Source organism: Amblyraja radiata, chromosome 14, assembly GCF_010909765.2.
Source record: "Amblyraja radiata isolate CabotCenter1 chromosome 14, sAmbRad1.1.pri, whole genome shotgun sequence".
Classification (NCBI taxonomy): Eukaryota; Metazoa; Chordata; class Chondrichthyes; order Rajiformes; family Rajidae; genus Amblyraja; species Amblyraja radiata.
This window is the reverse complement of record NC_045969.1, coordinates 10,634,214-10,654,811: the sequence shown is the minus strand read 5'-3', so window position 1 is coordinate 10,654,811 and position 20,598 is coordinate 10,634,214. Positions and strand designations below refer to the sequence as shown.

Genomic DNA, 20,598 nt, shown 5'->3' with positions numbered 1-20,598 from the left:
ATTATTACAGTGCTGTTGGGTGGCATGTTTGTGTGAAAAAATTGGTGACCATGTCTCCACCAAGAACAGAATTACTCTACCAAATATTTTATGCTCTGTAAAATGCTAAGGATGTCAGGGGCTATGGGGCGAAGGCAGGAGAATGGGCTTGGGAGGGAAAGAGTGATCTGCAAAGATTGAATGGTGGAGTAGACTTATTCTGCTCCTAGAATCTATGAAAGTGCATTCTGAGGTTACGAGTGGCGCTGATCAAATGGAATTATTTCCCTTTTTCCCTCTGAGACGTGACCCGTAGCCCACATTGACAATGGCCATATATTACCATCATCTGTTTCAGATTGGCTGAGGAAAATACCTGAAAAATCTTTACGACAAAATAAAAATTGGCTCTATTGTGAAATAACTTTATGTTTTTGTCAATGTGCAATTGCCCTATTGCCTCATGTTTCATTTCAATTTATGACCTGTGGCTGAGGCAAACAAAATGGTTCTCCAATAAACTTTTTCCCATCTATTGTTCATCATCGGCTGATGAGTTACTAGGCTGTGGAAGACCTCAGTAGCTAATAAGGGTCGGCTCATATTGAGCTAGGCTAATTAGTTTAGTTTAGTTTACTTTAGAGATTAAGAGCGCGGAAACAGGCCCTTCGGCCCACCAAAACTGCGTCGAGCAGCGATCCCCGCACACGAACACTATCCTACACACTAGAGACTATTTTACAATCTCTACCAAAGCCAATTAACCTACAAATCTGAACATCACAGTGGCGCAGCTGCCTTACAGCGACTGCAGCACCGGAGACCCAGGTACGATCCTGACTACGTGTGCTGTCTGTACGGAGTTTGTACGTTCTCCCCGTGATCTGCGTGGGTTTTCTCCGAGATCTTCGGTTTCCTCCCACGCTCCAAAGACGTACAGGTTTGTAGGTTAATTGGCTTACAATAGTGGGTGTAGCGTAGTGTTAAGGTGCAGGGATCACTGGTCGGCACGGACCCGGTGGGCTGAAGGGCCTGTTTCCTCACTGGATCTCTAAACTAAACTAAACTAATCTTTGGAGTGTGGGAGGAAACCGGAGCACCTGGAGAAAACCCACGCAGGTCACGGGGAGAACGTACAAACTCCGTCCGGGCAAGCACACATAGTCAGGATCGAGTCCGGGTCTCTAGCGCTGTAAGGCAGCAACTCTACTGAGGATTAAATTATCACAAGTATCTAATTCTGATTGACAATTTGCTTGACTTATTTATCCCAACACGTATCCAGGACTCAGTGTCTTTGTCGTAACAAAATGGTTCAGTTTAGTTTATTGTCACGTGTACCGAGGTACAGTGAAAAGCTTTTGTTGGGTCCCTTGTGTTTTAGTCATGTGCATTTGGGGTTTTGGAAGGGGAAAGATCATGTTCAGATAGGACACGAAGGAGAGATTATAAAAGAATGATAGAAATAAAGTACTGTAGAAGCTGGTTTACAAAAAAGACACAGAGTGCTGGAGTAACTCAATAGGTCAGGCAACATCTCAGGAGAACATGGTACAGTGGTATAGTCGCTGCTTCACAGCACCATAGACCCAGGTTCGATCTTGACTACGGGTACTGTCTGTATTGGAGGCTGCGTGTTCTTCCTGTGACCACGTGGGTTTTCTACGGGAGCTCCGGTTTCCTCCCACACTCCACAGACTTGAGGGTTAATTGTTTCTTAGGGATATGGGGAGAAGGCAGGAACGGGGGTACGGATTGTGGATGATCAGCCATGATCACGTCTGTAAGTGAGTTGTTGTTGTCCTCTCCCCTACCAACCTGTCCCACAGTTCGCCAGCAGAATGATGTGGAAAGGATGTTTCCACTAGTGGGAGAGTCTAGGACCAGAGGTCATGGTCTCAAAATTAAAGGACGTTTCTTCAGAAAGGAGCTAAGGAGGAATTTCTTTAGTCAGATAATTGTTAATCGTAGACTTCATTGCCACAGACGGCTGTGGAGGCCAAGTCAATGGATATTTTAAAGGCAGAGATAGGTAGATACTTGATTAGTGCGGGTGTCAGGGGTTATGGGGAGAAGGCAGGAGAATGGAGTTTGGAGGGAGTGATAGATCAGCCATGATTGAATGGCGGAGTAAACTTAATGGAGTGAATGGCCTAATTCTGCTCCTATCACATATGAACTTATGAAAGTCATTGACTGAATGGAAGCCTGAACCATCAGGAATTTCTGGTGTCAGCCTTCATGCTGCCGATACCTGCCATCTTATTTCTTAAGTTGACACAGGAGACCATTTAACACATTAAATCCTAGACAGCTCCCACCAGAGCAGTCCCATCAGTCTCATTCCCCCTCTTAGTATTACTTTGTAGTCCAGTGATGTCAAGATGGTAGAGGTGGCCACTCATTGCTTTGAAACTTCGGATCAAGGGAGAAGAGGAATGAGATGGGTTAGAATGGAATTCCAAACCAAATTCTGATTCCCCAAACCACTGCACATGACTGAAGTACCTTTCCAGCCCCAAGAATTTCAAGGTGGTAAGTATATAAACCTATGAGAGGCATAGATAGGGTAGACAGTCAGAACGGTATTTCCCAATGTGGGAAGGATGAGAGGCCACAGCATTAGAGTCTCCTGTGTCAAATAATTTGCTACGTCGCTCTTCCAGGGAGATGCTAAATGCATTTCGTTGTCTCTGTATTGTACACTGACAATGACAATTAAAATTGAATCTGAATCTGAATCTGAAAGGCAAAAATGGAAGGGAATATGCTGGGCATGTTTTTGTTCCCACAGAGAGTGTTGCATAACTGGAATGTGCTGCCAGGGTTGGTGGTGGAGGCAGATATGATAGTGATGATTAACCTGCAAACCCGCGCGTCCTTGGGATGTGGGAACAAGCCAGAGCCCCCGGGGGAAAAACATGTGGTCACGAGGAGAATATTCCAACTAGAGCAGCACAGTGGCGCAGCAGTAAAGTTACGGCCTTACAATGCCAGAGGCCCTGGTCCCGGGTTCGATCCTGACCACGGGTGCTGTCTGTACGAAATATGCACATTCCCCCCGTGACATCCTCGGTTTCCTCCCACACTCCAGCGACGTACAGGTTTGTAGGTACATTGGCTTGGTATAAGTGTAAATTGCCCCTAGTGTGTGTAGGATAGTGTTAATGTGCGGGAATCACTGGTCGGTGCAGACTCGGTGGACCGAAGGGCCTGTTTCCGCGCTGTATATCTAGACTAAATTCCAAAGACGTACATGTTTGTAGGTTAATTGGTTTGGTGTAAATGTAAATTGTCTCTGGTGTGCTTAGGATAGTGTTAATGTGCGGGGAGCGCTGGTCGGCGCGAACACGGTGGACTGAAGTTGCCTGTTTCCACGCTGTATCTCGAAACTAAACATCACTCGAGGTCAGCATCGAACCCGGGTCTCTGGTGCACTGAGGCAGCAGCTCTACCAGCTGCACCACTGTGCCGCACAAGTGAGGTCCATTGAGATTCCCTCCCAATGGGAATAGATGTCCCTCCATCCCTCGTCCACACCCGTTGTGTCTCAATGCTTCTCTGTGTGAAGGGTTTGAATCAGACTAATGTCCCGTCCATGTAATCTAGGATGTTCATGATGGGAGCTACTTTGAGGATGTTGTGGATGTAAAACTACATTGTCTCGTGTGCCATTCGACATGTAGGCGAAGTATTTATTATAATATTTAAATTGTCTTGGAACGCAGCCAACACGCTATACTACAAACACGCTTTTTATTCTGTGGAAGATCATTTTACCAACACTCAAAGTCTTGGCAGAAGCACTGATGTTGGCACTGATTCCTCTACACCACAGGACAAAAAATCTGTTCTTTTTGGCAGAGCAAAAATATTCACATCCTAATTTAACTCTCTTATTGCCTCTTAAAACCAACGTAGCATTAAGAATGACTTCAGTTTAGTTTAGTTTAGAGTTACAGTGTGGAAGCAGGCCCTTCGGCCCACCAAGTCCGCGCCGACCCACACACCAGGGACAATTTACAATTAAACCAAGCCAATTAACCTACAAACCTGTATGTCTTTGGAGTGTAGACACAAAATGTTGGAGTAACTCAGTGGGACGGGCAGCATCTCTGGTCGAAGCCTTTCTTCAGACTGACAGACAGGGGAGAGGGATACTGGAGATATGGAAGGGTACAAAGAGAATGTAAGGTTGTTGTGGATCAAGGAAATGAAGAATGGTTTACTGTTGGCTGAGGGGAAGGTGACATTGAGGCATACAAACAGTAAAATTAATCAGGAGGACGGTGAAACCAGTCGGAGAAATAGGGTGGGAGAGGGACGGAGAGAGAGGGAAAGCAAGGGTTACTTGAAGTTAGTGAAATCAAAATTCTTACCGAAGATAGGTACAAAATGCTGGAGTAACTCAGCGGGACAGGCATTATCTCTGTATAGAAGGAATTAGTGTCGTTTTGGGTCGAGACCCTTCTTCAGACTTCAACATTCCTACCGCTGGGTTGTAAGCTGCCCAAGCAAAGTATGAAGGTAGACAAAAATGCTGGAGAAACTCAGCGGGTGAGGCAGCATCCATGGAGCGAAGGAAATAGGCGACGTTTCGGGTCGAGACCCTTCTTCAGACTATTCCCTTCCCTTCCCTCCAACTCTACGAAAATCTCCCCAAGCAAACTATGAGGTGCTGTTCCTCCAGTTTGCGTTGGGACTCACTCTGACAGTGGAGGAGGGCCCTGGACAGAAAAATCGGTGTGGGAATGGGAAGGTGAGTTAAAGTGTTAGATATTTATGCCTGCTGGGAATGAAAGAAGCTTTTCCAGATTGTGCCATTAAGACTCCGTTATAGTCAGTGAACCCGTATACTGTATTACGAGGCAATGCTGTATCATTACCAGGGCACATATATTACGGAGAAACAGCATGCCTTGATATATTATGATGATTGAACTTCTGTGTAATACAATGGAATAACACAGCCTTATATATTGCAAATAAATTGCTCAGCAGGCCACCGCAGATCAGAATATCCTCGCAGCGATTCATCTCCCATTACTTCAGTAGCGGTGCAAAGGAAACTCCATTTAAGTGTTCAAAAGAGGTTTGTGATGATGGCTCGGGAAACACAGTCAGACAGTTAATGAGGAAATTCACCTCAATGGGTAGGCCAGTGTTTAGAGGGACAGGGGCCAGGTGGGGCAAGTTGGCCGGTGTGGGCAAGTTGGGCCAAAGGGCCTGTTTCTATGCTGTATGAGTATGACTCGATGACTCAACAGGTTGCACGGTGGCACAGCGGTAGAGTTGCTGCCTTACAGCGCCAGCAACCCAAGTTCGATCCTGACTGCGGGTGCTGTCTGTACGGGGTTTGTATGTTCTCCCTGTAACCTGCGTGGGTTTCCCTAGGATCTCCGGTTTCCTTCCGCACTCCAAAGACATGCAGGTTTCTAGGCTAATTGACTTGGTAGAATTATCCCTAGTGTGTAGGACAGTGTTAGTGTCTGGGGATCGCTGCTCGGCACGGACTCAGTGTGCCATTCAGTTTTGTTTATTGTCACGTGTGCCAACTTACGGTGAAAAGCTTTTGTTGTGTACTAACCAGTCAGCGGAAAGATTACAATCCAGCCATTTACATATATAGATATAAGAAGTGTTGCTGTAGGAGTACAGATTTAGACGTTAGAGTGATTGTAATATGTGATTGTAGATCTGACAATAGACAATAGGTGCAGGAGTAGGCCATTCGGCCCTTCGAACCAGCACCGCCATTCAATATGATCATGGCTGATCATCCCCAATCAGTACCCCGTTCCTGCCTTCTCCCCATATCTCCTGATTCCGCTATCATGAAGAGCCCTATCCAGCTCTCCCTTGAAAGTATCTAGAGAACCGGCCTCCACCGCCCTCTGAGGTAGAGAATTCCACAGACTCACAACTCTCTGTGTGAAAATCTGCAAATAGTTGCTTGTGTTGGGTGCCATCTTGGAAGCATGGAACAAAGTCTGATTAAAGATAGTCTGAGGGTCACCAATGAGGTTGATAGTAGCTCAAGACTGCTCTCTAATTGTTGGTTGGATGGTTCAGTTGCCTGATAACAGTTGGGAAGAAATTGTCCCAGAATCCGGAGGTGCGCATTTCCACACTTCCATACCTTTTTCCTGATGGGAGAGGGGAACAGAGGGAATGGTCAAATGTACTTGCGTCCTTATGCTCTTATTAGGTTTGTGCAAGGCTGAGACAGACAGATTATTGAACTGTGGGAGAGGTTATGGGTTCAGACTGAAAAAATGGAACTGTGGGCAACAATGGTCAGTGAAGCAAGTTTCTTCTCTTGTGTAGGAAGATGCTGGTTTAAACAGAAGATAGACACAGAATGATGGAGTAACTCAGCGGGCCAGGCAGCATCTCAAGAGAGAAGGAATGGGTGATGTTTCAGGTCGAGACCCTTCTTCAGGCATTTCGACCCGAAACGTTATCCATTCCTTCCCACCAGAGAAGCTGCCTGACCCACTGAGTTAGTCCAGCATTCTGTGCCTATCTTCTGTGCAAACCAGCATCTGCAGCTCCTTCCTACACGCGCAGTCTTGGGCACCTCTGAGGCAAATTCCTGCCAATATTTCTTATCTTCTTACATGGCCTGGCTAGATTCAATGCGTCCTGAATCTTGCCACCACAGTAGATGTGATAGCATGTGAAAAATCCACCATCCACAATCGATAACTCAACCATTTGCAGGAACAACTGTAGCGACCAAAGTGAAGAAGGTATCAAGAAGACTTGAATTTGTAACATTCCCAGTTTAAGCTGCAAGAAGAATTCATGTGGTTAAATATTGTCGATCAGTAGCAATCGCTATGGTTGCTACAAGTGCAGTCTCTAAGAAAATGAAAATAACAAAATCCATTAATTTTTGATCAGCAAGAAAGAATATTTTCTAAAATGGTCAGTACATGCATTAGAGCATTACCCATGTCTTTTCGATGAAAAGATACCTTTTATTTCTATCCAGGACTTAAATACCGTTTATTGGCTTGTGTTTCTATGGTTACAGGGAGTGCAACTAAATTGTCTTAAATGTCAACACACGACAATGCTCCTTAAGTACAGAGCTCTGGAGAGTACAATTTAATTCCACCTATAAATCATACAGCTCGAAGATTATTACATTGTTCAAGTCGTCCTAAAACATGTTATCTCTTTTATTTGTGCAAAAAAAAAATCCTCTGTAATGCAGAGGTGCAGTCAGTGGAATGGCACCATAGTAATCTATTAAAAAATTAAAAATTAAAAATATTGAAAAGGGGCACCACCTTTATTCATTAAAAAAATTACCTCCAAGACAATGAATTCTCCAAAATCAAATTTGACTGGTACAAAAATTAGTTTGAGCAAGTCGGCAACCATTTTTAGATTTTTAAGTGCTCCAGTTTGTTGTGACGTTTTACAATCGTGCTTTAGAAAATAGATGCCATTCGGCCCTTTGAGCCAGCACCACCTTTCAATATGATCGTCCAAAATCAGTACCCCATGCTTGCATTTTCCCCATATCCCTGGATTCTGTTAGCCCTAAGAGCTAAATCTAACTCTCTCTTGAAAACATCCAGTGAATTGGCCTCCACTGCCTTCTGTGGCAGAGAATTCCACAGATTCACCACTGTCTGGGTGAAAATGTTTTTCCTCATCTCAGTCCTAAACGGCCTACCCCTTATTCTTAAACTGTGACCCCTGGTTCTGGACTCCCCCAGCATGGGGAAAAATGTTCCTGCATTTAGGCTGTCCAATCCTTTAGAATTTTATATGCTTCTATAAGATACCCTCTCATCCTTCTAAATTCCAGTGAATACAAGCCCAGTCGACCTATTCTTTCATCATATGTCAGTCCCGCCATCCCTTCAGAGCTAGCACTTTTGAGCTACAATTTCTTGGAAGCTTTTCTGAAAGACCTAATCAATACAGAGGTTTATGGCATTCAATGGAATTACACCAGTGAGTCATTGTTTACTGTGCTCTCATGGGACCAGGGTTGATGGGTGGTTGGGCCACTTAAGGCCAAGTTGATGGGTGTGTCAGGAGCATAAAATATGTAGGAAGGAACTGCAGATGCTGTTTTACACCAATGATAGACACAAAATGCTGGAGTACTCAGCGGGTCAGGCAGCATCTCTGGAGAAAAGGAATAGCTGATGTTTCAGATCGAGTCTGAAGAAGGGTTTCGACCCGAAAGGTCACCTATTCCTTTTCCTTCAGAGATGCAGCCTGGCCCGCTGAGTTGCTCCAGCATTTTGTAACTATCTTCAGCATAAAATATGATTTATGTTGGGCTGTTGGATGTTCGGAATTGTCTTAGTGGGCTGTAAAATCGAACTCTGCGATTTATAACCTTCTGATATGAAAATACCTCAGGGTTTCCAAAGAGGGTTGGAAATTTCCTCTCTGACCAACAATCTAGACTGATACTACATTGCTACATGCCTTATGCCCCTGCCCCACTTAGGAAACCTGAACGGAAACCTCTGGAGACTGTGCCCCACCCAAGGTTTCCGTGCGGTTCCCGGAGGTTGCAGGTGGTTGCCGGAGGTTGCAGGTAGTGGGAACCTCATGGAACTGCACGGAAACCTTGGGTGGGGCGCAAAGTCTCCAGAGGTCTCCGTTCAGGTTTCCTAAGTGGGACAGGGGCATAAGCTGCAGTATTGTTGAAGATGTCCTGACTTGAGTGAGATGGTCAAATCAAATGCCCACCTATCACCATCAATGATGATCAAAGATCCTTAAGATATTATTCAACGAGTCTGCACATAATAAGTGAATAATAAGATTCTGGTGTTATTTTCAATGACTGGTGACTAAATATTAACCAGGGCAGGGATAAATAACACTTTGCTCTTGACCATGATGTTTATGTCTATGAGAGAGGGAGAGAGGGGGAGAGGGGGAGAGGGAGAGAGGGAGAGAGGGGGAGAGGGGGAGGGAGGGGGAGAGGGAGAGAGGGGGAGAGAGGGGGAGAGAGAGAGAGAGAGAGAACATCACTATTTTATGACATGAGGCCGTTTGGCCCATTGAATCAATGGCAGTTATTTTCCCTGTAATGCATTCTCACTACATTCCCATCAGTTCCAGTACTCACCCACACACTAGAGATAAAAGGCCAATGAAGCACCAACTCTCACCTCGTTGGGATGTAGGAGAAAACCGGAGACCCATATGGCCACAGGGAGAACATGCATGCTCCACACAGTTAGCAGCAGAGGTCAGGATTAAACACAGGTTGCTGGAGCTAGCTGTGAAGACACACCATAATACCAACTTTCTGAAAGACAGTCCTGCAATGTGCAGGGAAAACCCACGCAGGTCACGGGGAGATCGTACAAACTCTGTACAGACAGCACCCGTAGTCGGAATCGATCCCATGTCTCTGGCTATGTAAGGCAGCAACTCTACCGCTGCGCCACCGTGCCGCCCCATATTGAATTGGAAGCTTTGTCTAAGCTTCAGGCTTGGGACCTGACTCAGCATTGTTGCCATTTGTTCTCCTCATGTGCTCCACCATCCAAGTTTAATCATGCCTGGTCTGTTTTTTATCATGCATCAGCTCCTAATAACCTTACCTGACAATATTTCAGACTGGTTCCAACAGCTTTAAGGAGAGAGTGGAGTGGTCCAGATCTCCATTTCCTTGATATTATTTGCAAAGAACTGGCTCTCCATTTTAAGATTAAGCTCCACCTTCACACCCCGTTACTCAGAATGACCCTTCTATTGTATGAAGGAGGTTGAGATGTTTCAATGGTATAACTGGTTCCTGAACAGAACTGTTTCCTCATTCAGTTCATAAGTTCATAGAGTCATAGATAGATTCATGGAGTGATACAGTGTGGAAATAAGCCCTTCAGCCCAATTTGCCCACATCGGCCGACATGTCCCAGCTACACTAGTCCCACCTACCTGCATTTGGTCTATATCCCTCCAAAACTGTCCAATCCATGTACCTGTCTAACTGTTTCTTAAATGTTGGGATAGTCCCTGCCTCAACTGCCTCCTCTGGCAGCTTGTTTCATACACCCACCACCCTTTGTGTGAAAAGTATACCCTCAGATTCTTATTAAATCTTTTTCCCTTCACCTTAAACCTTTGTCCTCTTCTCCTTGGTTCACCTACTCTGGGCAAGAAACTCTGTGCATCTAACTGATCTATTCCTCCCATGATTTCATACACAACTAGGCCAAGTGCAGATCCGTTGGGTCTGCTCCCCCAACGCACCTGTTCTCTACCCGTAGGCCCCACGGGAGGCTGAAATCTTCAGTGAAGCTGATCACTGCTAGCCAAGCTATTATGACGTCATCAGTTGAAGCTGGTTGTTTAAAATTCAAAGTCTTTGATTCTTTTAAACTTTAATCAGTAATGTCAAGAAATAAAGCATAAAATGTTCAGTGAAGGTGTTCTCTGCTTAGAGGGAGAAAATGTGAATCAGAATATGTAAAAATCTTGTTAACGTTGGCATTTTTAGAGCTATAATCACGAATCACATGAAATATAGGATGAAATCTTAAGTGAAGCTGATCACTGCTATCCGAGCCATTGTGACGTCATCAGTTGAAGCTGGTCGTTTTGAATTCAAAGTCTTTTGACTTTTTTAGACTTTTAATCAGTAATGAGTCGAGAATAAGTCGAGAAATAAAGCATAAAATGTTCAGTGAAGGTGTTCTCTGCATCGAGGGGAAAAATGTCAATCAGAATATGTAAAAATGTAATTGTTACCGCGTAGTGTTTTTGCGCAGATGTAAAGACAACCACATATACACACACACATATACACACACATATACACATATACAAGATCAGACTTTTAATAAGTATATGATATGTTCATGTTCTAGGAACAGAATTAGGCCATTCAGCCCATCAAGTCTACTCCACCATTCAATCATTAAAGATCTATGTCAACCTCTCGACCCCATTCTCTTGCCTTCTCCCCGTAACCCCTGACACCTGTACTAATCTAGAATCTGTCAATCTCCATCTCATAAATATCGATTGATGTGGCCTCCGTAGTGTCTGTGGCAATGAATTTCATTAATGAGTTATCATAAAGTGATCTCGCTGAGAGAAAATCGATATTGTACCATGCAGTGGAGAGTAAAAACTTCAATTTGCCCATTTTGTGTCTATCTTCAGCGATGGGATTTATGTTCGGCATTGTCTTGATGGGCCGAAAAATCCAATTTTGCGCTGTGTAACCCCATGATATGAAAATGCTTCAGGGTTTCCAAAGAGGATTGGAAATATTCTCAGTGCTGAACACTCAAGGCTGATACCACAGTGCTGCACGCCTGGTGTGCAGCAATAACTTTAACTGATTGTATGCCGCGTTGTCACCTTCCCCTGAGCTAACAATGAACCATTCTACATTTCCTTATCAGCATCTGCTTGAGCTGTCGATTTTACACCTTACCCACCCATGTCTCTGTACTCCCTCTCCCCTGACTCTCAGTCTGAAGAAGGGTCTCGGCCCGAAACATCACCCATTCTTCTCTCCAGAGATGCTGCCTGTCCCGCTGCGTTACTCCAGCATTTTGGAGAGTAATCTTCGGTGTAAACCAGAAGATTACTCTACTATCTTAGAGTATTGTAATAAGAGAGATAAGACGTTGCCTTCCATCACAGTGAGGAGGAGATTCACTGTGATGGATGTTTGTGTAAATTGTGTTGTGTCTTGGTTCTTCTTCTTGTTTGTATGACTGCAGAAACCAAATTTCGTTTGAACCTCTGGGTTCAAATGACAACAAATAAATTGTATTGTATTGTATTGTAAGATGGTACAATCTTAGACATCTTCGATGTGGACCGATGTGGACATTGGAGATGTAGACCAGCCTCCGCAGTTCCTTCCTACCCGCTAACTTCGACATCTTTGCTTGCACAGGCACAATTCCACCGTTGATTAAGTCAGTGGTGCAGACTGAGGATGGAATGGCAACCAACGAGGAGCTGAAGATGTTGGTGACCATCTCCTGCATCTTGCTGGCTGCCCTGCTCCTCTTTGCCCTGCTCCTTGTGGTCCGAAGGCGCCGGAGGGAGCAACGTCTGAAGCGACTGAGGGGTAAGAGTCATAAGTTCATACATTCATCAGCCTTTAGGAGCAGGATTAAGCCATTCGACCCATCAAGTCTACTCCGCCATTCAATCATGGCTGATCTATCTCTCCCTCCTAACCCCATTCACCTGCCTTCTCCCCATAACCTCTGACACCCGTACTAATCAAGAATCTACGTATCTATGGTAGACAAAAGTGCTAGAGAAACTCAGCGGGTGTGGCAGCATCTATGGAGCGAATGAAATTGGCAAAGTTGCGGACTGAAACCCTTCTTCAGTCTAGATGCTGCCGCACCCACTGAGTTTCTCCAGCACTTTTGTCTACCTTCAATTTTCTAACATCTGCAGTTCCTTCTTGAACAAGAATCGATCTATCTCTGCCTTAAAAATATCCACTGACCTGGCCCCCACAGCCTTCAGTGGCAAAGAATTCCACAGATTCCCCACCCTCTGACTATAGAGATTCCCCCTCATCTCCTTCCTAAAGGAACGTACTTTAATTCTGAGGCTATATGAGCTCTGGTCCTAGACTCTCCCACTAGTGGAAACATCCTCTCTGCATCCACTCTATCCAGGCCTCTATGAAAGCGAGCTATCTGATACGTGATTAGCCCCACACTCCTTATACATGTTGGCAAATCTCCACACGGTCATGACGTTCTCTAATTCTGTAACGTCCTCCATCCCTGAGGCGTCTGAGACCTCGGAGTTCCTTCAGTCCCGAGCCCCTGCATGGCGGGGAATGTAAATGCACCTCCATTGCTAGTCATCCTTTCCGTTAGCTGAGCCCCATCCCTTGGAATTGCCTCCCAACGATTCCCCTGACCTTCCCGTTTCATCTCAGCTTATGTCTCTGCCGGAGCAAAAATGGCCTCCTGGTGCGCAAGAGCACCGTTACTTAAATCGCCCGTTACTTCGAACACCAGCTCCATGTGGTCTTTCCATTCTTGCTCCTACAGTGGCCCACTGTCACATGTCCAACCTTTTCAATCTGCCCTTCTGCATTACAGTTTGTAAGCTCTTCATCGTCATCAATCTTACCCCCCAGCTGCCCTATCTCTCATCTCCAAACTCCCTCCCCACCCTGCCCACCCCACCCCACGTTCCTCCAACCCACTGTCCCCTTTTCTCATCCTCGAAGACGTTCCTTAAAACCTAGCTCAACGACCAAGACTTTGGAACTCGATTCATAGGGTTTTCTTTTGGTGTCACCGTGTTAAAATCTGGTTGAATTTTTTGTTGTTTTCTGCTGTGAAGTTTTAGTGTTTTAGTCCAAAATTAACAGTTTTAAGTCCAAATTGTTGTTGATCTTCTTGATATGATCTGCATTATTTGCCATTTTTTGACACCAACTCTTACGTGAGAGACTTCAACGCTCATGGAACCGTCTACCAGAGGTTTTCTCAATGAAAGATTTCAGACCGACGAAACTAATAAATATCATCTTCTCTTGCAGATGCCAAAAGTCTTGCTGAGATGTTAATGAGGTAATGTGCAGTGAGCGTCTGGTATATTTTCGCATGGTCAAATGTTAAATGTGCCCTCTGGTTTGGTCTGGTTTTATTCAAATGGTTAAAGGGTGAGTTAGTTCTGCTTCGCTGAGCCTCTGAACATTGCTGTTAGGGCCATGGAACAAGTCAAGTCTAATGTCACGTGCACAAGTATAAAGAGGCCTGGGTGCAGTTGCAGTCTTACTTGCACCAGTAGTTGAGTTGAGTTTAATTTATTGTCACGTGTACTGAGGTACAGTGAAATGCTCTTGTTGTGTGCTAGGCAGTCAGCGGATAAGACAATACACGATTACAACCGAGCCATCCTCTGTGCACAGGTACATGATAAAGGAAATAACATGAATAACGTTTAGTGCAAGATAAAGCCAGTAAAGTCCAGTCCGACGAGGGTCTCCAATGAGGTAGATAGTGGATAGAAACATAGAAACATAGAAAATAGGTGCAGGAGTAGGCCATTCGGCCCATCGTGCCAGCACCGCCATTCAATGTGATCATGGCTGATCATCCACAATCAGTACCCCATTCCTGCCCTTGACTCCGCTATCTTTGAGAGCTCTATCTAACTCTCTCTTGAAAGCATCCAGAGAACCAAACTCCACTGCCCTCTGAGGCAGAGAATTCCACAGACTCACAATCCTCTGTGTGAAAAAGTATTTCCTCATCTCCGTTCGAAATGGCTTACTCCTTATTCTTAAACTATGGCCCCTGGTTCTGGACTCCCCCAACATCGGGAATATGTTTCCTGCCTCTAGCGTGTCCAAATCCTTAATAATCTTATATGTTTCAATAAGATATCCTCTCACCCTTCTAAATTCCAGAGTGGTTGCATTAAATTCCAGAGTTGGTCAGGGAAGTAGCTCTCCCTGAACCTAGTGGGCCTTCAGGCTCCTGTACCTGTGATCTGACATTGGGAGGGAGAAGCATTCATGGTCCAGAGAGTGGAGATCCTCGATGATAGATGAGCCCTCCTGAACCAGCGCCTCATGTAGATGCCTTTGATGGTGGGGTTGGCTGCATCCACCTCTCTCTGCGGCCTTTTACCATACCTGGTCACGATGCAACCAGTCAGGATACCATCCCTAAGGTACACAAAATTGCTGGGGAAACTCAGCGGGTGCAGCAGCATCTATGGAGCGAAGGAAATAGGTGACGTTTCGGGCCGAAACCCTTCTGGGATACCATCCCTTCTCTCCAGAGATGCTGCCTGTACTGCTGAGTTACTCCGATCATCTTGTGTCGGTATCTTTGGTGTAAACCAGTGCCCGCAGTTCCTTCCTGCACACTACTTTCTACAGTGCATCTGTAAATGGTATTGGGTGACATGACAAATCTCTCTTAAGCATCTCAGAAAGTAGAAGTGCTGCTGCACCTATTTAGTAATTGCATCTATGTGCTAGGCCCAGGTCATCCGATAAGTTATTATACAGAAATTTGAAACTGGAAACTTCCTCCACCACTGATCCACCAATGCAAACTGGTGCATAGTCTCCTGGCTTCCTCTTTCAGACCGCACTGGACCCCCTGCGCGCATTCTTAAACCACAGGCAGCCCACCTATTTCTACTCATGCTGAACGAAAGTTAGATATGGCGGGTAGTGGGGGAAAATGTGTGGCCAGGTTGACCATTCACCTAGGCCTGACGCCAGAGCCAAAATCTAGTCTGATGTTGTGGTGCGGCACTGAGGAACTGCTACACTGTCAGAGGTTGTTTCAGGTGTTATTCGATGAGCCGCCTGCTCTCATCTGTCCCCTAAGGTCCCCTGACATTGCTTTGTAAAAGAACAAGGGAGTCAGCCTTAGTTTCTGGCTAATATTTGTCCCACAATGAACAACAGATATTAATTTGTCAGTATTGGGACACAAGTTAATTGCCACACTTCGGAAGTATTACAGAATTCTCTAAAATCAGCAAGAGTTCGGACTGGAAAAGCATGCAAAGTTAGCAACAGGTATGGCATAAATGAGAAGCACAATTCTGCAGCACATGAGACCAAAGTGTTGCACATTCTCATAAGCTCTAGGAGCAGAATTAGGCCATTTGGCCCATCAAAAGAGGACATGACTTCAGAATTAAGGGACCGAAGTTTAGGGGTAACATGAGGGGGAACTTCTTTACTCAGAGAGTGGTAGCGGTGTGGAATGAGCTTCCAGTGGAAGTGGTGGAGGCAGGTTCGTTGGTATAATTTAAAAATAAATTGGATAGGCATATGGATGAGAAGGGAATGGAGGGTTATGGTATGAGTGCAGGCAGGTGGGACTAAGGGAAAATAATTGTTCGGCATGGACTTGTAGGGCCGAGATGGCCTGTTTCCGTGCTGTAATTGTTATATGGTTATATGTCTACTCCTCCATTCAATCATGGCTGATCTATCTCTCCCTTTTAGCCCCATTCTCCTGCCTTCTCCCTATAACCCCTGACACTCGTACTAGTCAGAAATCTGTCAATCTCGAATGGGACTCATCCAGTCGACAAACTGAAAGGTCTTCCCTCCATGGGACATGTCTGGGAGTTTAGTTGAACATTCAGAGAGTTGCGTTCAGTTCTGGGTACTGTGTTATAAGGAAGATGTTGTCAAGCTGGAAAGGGTACAGAATAGATTTACAAGGATGTTGCCAGGTCTAGAGGGTCTGAGCTATAGGGAGAGGTTGAGTAGGCAAGGAGTCTATTCATGGAGTGCAGGAGGATGAGGGGTGATCTTATTGAGCTGTATAAAATAATGAGAGGAATAGATCGGGGAGGTGCACAGTCTCTCGCTCAGAGTAGGTGAATTGAGGACCAGAGGTCATAGGTTTAAGGTGAAGGGGAAAAGATTTAATAGGAATCCGAGGGGTAATGTTTTCACACAAAGGGTGGTGGGTGGATGGAACGAGCTGCCAGAGGAGGTAGTTGAGGCTGGGACTATCCCAACGTTTAAGAAACAGTTAGACAGGTACATGGATAGGACAGGTTTGGAGGGATATGGACCAAACGCAGGCAGGTGGGACAAGTGTAGCTGGGACATGTTGACCAGTGTGGGCAAGTTGGGCCAAAGGGCCTGTTTCCACACTGTATCACTCTATGGGTCCCAGATCGCATGGTGGGCTGAATTGAGAGGGATAGAGGCACTGATTGAAGGTGAGAGGTGCGGCAGCCTGCGAACCAAAATGGGATTGGGATCATAATGGTTGGAGCGGAACAGCGGAGCAGTGTGCTAACCAACTACGAGAAGAGGGAATCAAGTTTTCAGCGGTTGCGTTTAAAAGTCAGATTCTCCATCATTGAGATTGACGATTGCCTGTGGTGGGATTTGCTTTTCTGAATGCTTTTAAATTGAAATCACATCAAACCCTCCTTGGAAAGGTTGAATGGTGCGTTAACATTTGCACCCAATGACGTTTGGATTTTCATAATTTAATCATATTTCTACCTTCCTCAAAGTTCCTGCAACTCGCGTAAAATTAGCAGCAAATTGGCCCTGTTATTTCGACGGCATACGAAGAGCAAATATATTCATCGAACGGATATTGTTAATACCTTTAGACCCTTAACAAAACGACTTTGATTCAGGCTGGGGAATAGCTTGAAAGCAGTTGCTTTGAACAGTTTTTGTTTTAATGTTATTACGCTCGCCTATTTTGGATAAATATAAGCATGAGACAATGTTGAGCGTTAAAGGCAAATGTATACCAAACCAGCCCTTTATATTCAACAAGTCCTCTGTGAATTATCCCGTCTCCATTGCCAGATGCAGCAAACAGCTTACAATTCAAGCTGTTATTTATGTAAATTGTTCATCAAAATCAATTGCACCACACTTCCAAGTTTTATTTTGCTTCAGTTGCCTCTTATTTCTTTTCCCCTTCTTTATGTGGTGGCAGTGAATTGCTCCTCTGGGGTTTCTGCGACTGGGTTTGAGTCAAGGCCCTATAAGTAATGTGAGGGGCATCTATTATATTCTCCAAGCCATAAATGAGTTTGGGGAATAGTGACCCAGCTTGTCGATAACTCAAACCGCCCACGCCTCCACGCTGAATCCAGTCTCCCTTGCAGGGAGCACTGAGTGTGAATACTCTGCCCGGATACAGGGACTGCATTGCCTTTTCCTGCAGTCCACCATATTGCGGTCATTCCTGGTCCGTCAAGCAGATCATCGAGGGGAGAGAGGGTAGGTCCGAAGATGTCCTGGTTGGGTTGCTCCTAGGCCTGGCCAAGTTGGCCATCTGCGAGTCACGCACCAGGCGGAAGAGGGCTCTGCCCGAGCCGGCTGCCTGCCCCTTTTCCGGGGTTATGTCCACACCCGGGTGGTTTTAGAAAGGGAATGGGCGCCATGGGGGATTTCTGGGACCGTTGGGCACCGTGGGGGGGAGGAATTCAACAAGGATGGGGAAATAGTAATTTAACATTCAACGTTTAAGAATATTTGCTTTATTTTGTAACATGATGGTGTGTTTGTTTGTATTTTTGTACTGTACATATCATTTTTGTAAATAGTTGATTAAAATTATTTTGGGGGCAAAAAAAGCGGATAATCAAACGTTGGGCAGGCTGCAATTAATTTAAAAAAATGAAACCATGACTCACGATCGGCTTTTAACGTGAAATAATAATGTTATTATGCTAAAAGCCTCGAACTTGCAGGCGGGGCAGCAAGACTCTCGAGCAGAGCTATTTAAGGTCTTTCTTTCTGTCTCTTTCAAGTAAAAACACAAGGACGTCCGACACGCTGAATAAACAACAGCAGACGCTGAGGATGCACATTGATATCCCACGCGCTCAACTCCTGATAGAAGAGAGGGACACCATGGAGACAATCGGTATGGAGCTCACACCAACCTCTCCAGTCATACCATATGATACGATGCGGTGGAACTTTATTTACCACAGGAGGGAAATTGGCCTGCGGAAAGTCATAAAACGCAAGATCCATGAAACATGAAAGTCAAGTGAGGAGTGGAAAGGATTGGGGATGTGCAAAGATTGGGCAGGTGGGGGAGGGGGAGGAGGAGGGGAGTCAGTCTCAGTCTACCCCATGACAGAAGGGGGAGGAGTTGTACAGTTTGATAGGAAGGATCTCCTGTGGTGTTCTGTTCTGCATCGTGGTGGAACCAGTCTGTTGCTGAAGGTGCTCCTCAGGTTGGCCAGTGTGTCTTGGAGGGTGTGAGTTGCATTGTCCAGGATACACCAACGTATATTTGCGTTGTTCCTTCCGCCATTCATTCCTCGTGTCTGCTGACCACCAATTTGTCTGTTTCACAGCACAAGGCGCTCCTGCCGTATTTTTGAGCACTAGATGGGGATGCTGAGGAGAGAGTCCTGAATTACCATGGATTCTGGCTCATAGGTTGAAATGTTAGATATTTTGAAGGAATTGGAAAGGGTTTTGGCAGTGGAAAGTTTCCACACAGTTTAGTTTTATTTGGAGATACAGCATGAAAACAGGCCCTTCGCCCCATCAAGTCCGTGCCGACCATCAATCACCTGTTCACACTAGTTATCCCACTGCACACTAGGGCCAATTTACAGAGAGGGCCAAATTAACCTTCAAACATGCACGTTTTGGGGATGTGGGAAGTACCGGAGCACCCGGAGGATAAGCACGCAGCCACAGGGAGAACATGCAAACTCCGCCCAGACAGCACCCGAGGTCAGGATCGAACCCAAGTCTCAGTGGCTGTGTGGCAGCTACTCTACCAGTCATGCTTGTGATGCCATATTCCATGAGATTGAATCGTGGAGGAGTTTTCTTTCATTTACTGACTTGTTTCCAAAATTGTCCACCATGATTTCAGCTGGGGATTCATTCATGACCAAAATACCTTCGACATCAAATCCGCTTCCTCCCAGTGCTAGACGTGTTTCTCACACAATGATGTCAAGTCCCATCCTTGGTGCTCCCCCATGTTTGGCCCTGGTCCCTGGTCTCTGGCCCTTGTTATCTGGGCCTCTTAACAGGAATAGCATGTGACAGCTCTGACTCCTTCTGTTCCATCGATCTTAAAAGCAACTGCAGCAGCTGTGAGGTGGGAGGTGGGAGGACGGAGTGAGAGATATTGTGGAGGTGTGGACGAGAGATGGAGAAAGAGAGGAGGGAAGTGGGTGAGCTGGGGGAGGGAGAGTTTGCTCAGTAACAGATGTGTCCATGGACAGATCAATGTGCAGTTGCCCCTTCGTGGTGGCTACCAGAACAGCTCTGTCTTTGCCCAATGATCACATGTGTCCATCCTTGCAAAGAGATAGGGGTGTCACAGGGGTGCAGCAGTAGAGTTGCTGCCTTACAGCGCCAGAGATCCAGGTTCGATCCTGAACACGGGTGCTGTCCGTATGGAGCTACCCGTGACTGTGAGGGTTTTCTCCGGGTGCCCTGGTTTCCCCTCACACTCCAGAGTCGCGCAGATGTGTAAGTTAATTGACTTTGGTAAAATTGCCAAATTGTCCCTAGAGTGTAGGATAGTGCGGGACCGTGTACAGGTATCGCTGGCCGGCACGGTGGGCCGAAGGGCCTTTTTCTACCCTGGATCTCTAAAACTAAAACTAAGATGCTGCCTTATGCCCATGTCCCACTTAGGAAACCTGAACGGAAACCTCTGGAGACTTTGCGCCCCACCCAAGGTTTCCGTGCGGTTCCCGGAGGTTGCAGGTGGTTGCCGGAGGTTGCAGGTAGTGGAAGCAGGTAGGGAGACTGACAAAAACCTCCGGGAACCGCACGGAAACCTTGGGTGGGGCGCAAAGTCTCCAGAGGTTTCCGTTCAGGTTTCCTAAGTGGGACAGGGGCATTACAGCGCCAGAGACCCAGGTTCACTCCTGACTATGGGTGCTGTCTGTGCGGAGTTTGTATGTTCTCCCTGTGACCGTGTGGGTCATCTCTGGGTGCTCCGGTTTCAATGGTTCAATGGTGCGTTTATTGTCACCTGTGCGAAGTGCAAACACCCAGTGAAATGATTTTCTTACGAAGAGTTCAGTAGAGTATTGCCATATCCCGATTAGCCAAGTGTACATTGCAAAGATTTGCAGGTTTGTAGCTTAATTGTAGCTTAATTGGCTTCTGTAAAT

At 45.8% G+C, this 20,598-nt stretch overlaps 1 protein-coding gene across 2 annotated transcripts in view; it reads left to right on the top strand.

Moving 5' to 3' along the window:
* Positions 1 to 20,598, top strand: part of dscam (DS cell adhesion molecule) — a 220,777-nt gene that overhangs the window by 163,038 nt on the left and 37,141 nt on the right. For both annotated transcript variants that reach the window (XM_033032509.1, XM_033032510.1), the window contains 3 exons: positions 11,888 to 12,064; positions 13,514 to 13,544; positions 18,247 to 18,362. In XM_033032509.1, the coding sequence (XP_032888400.1) occupies positions 11,888 to 12,064; positions 13,514 to 13,544; positions 18,247 to 18,362 (324 nt within the window). The remainder of the gene's footprint in view (positions 1 to 11,887; positions 12,065 to 13,513; positions 13,545 to 18,246; positions 18,363 to 20,598) is intronic.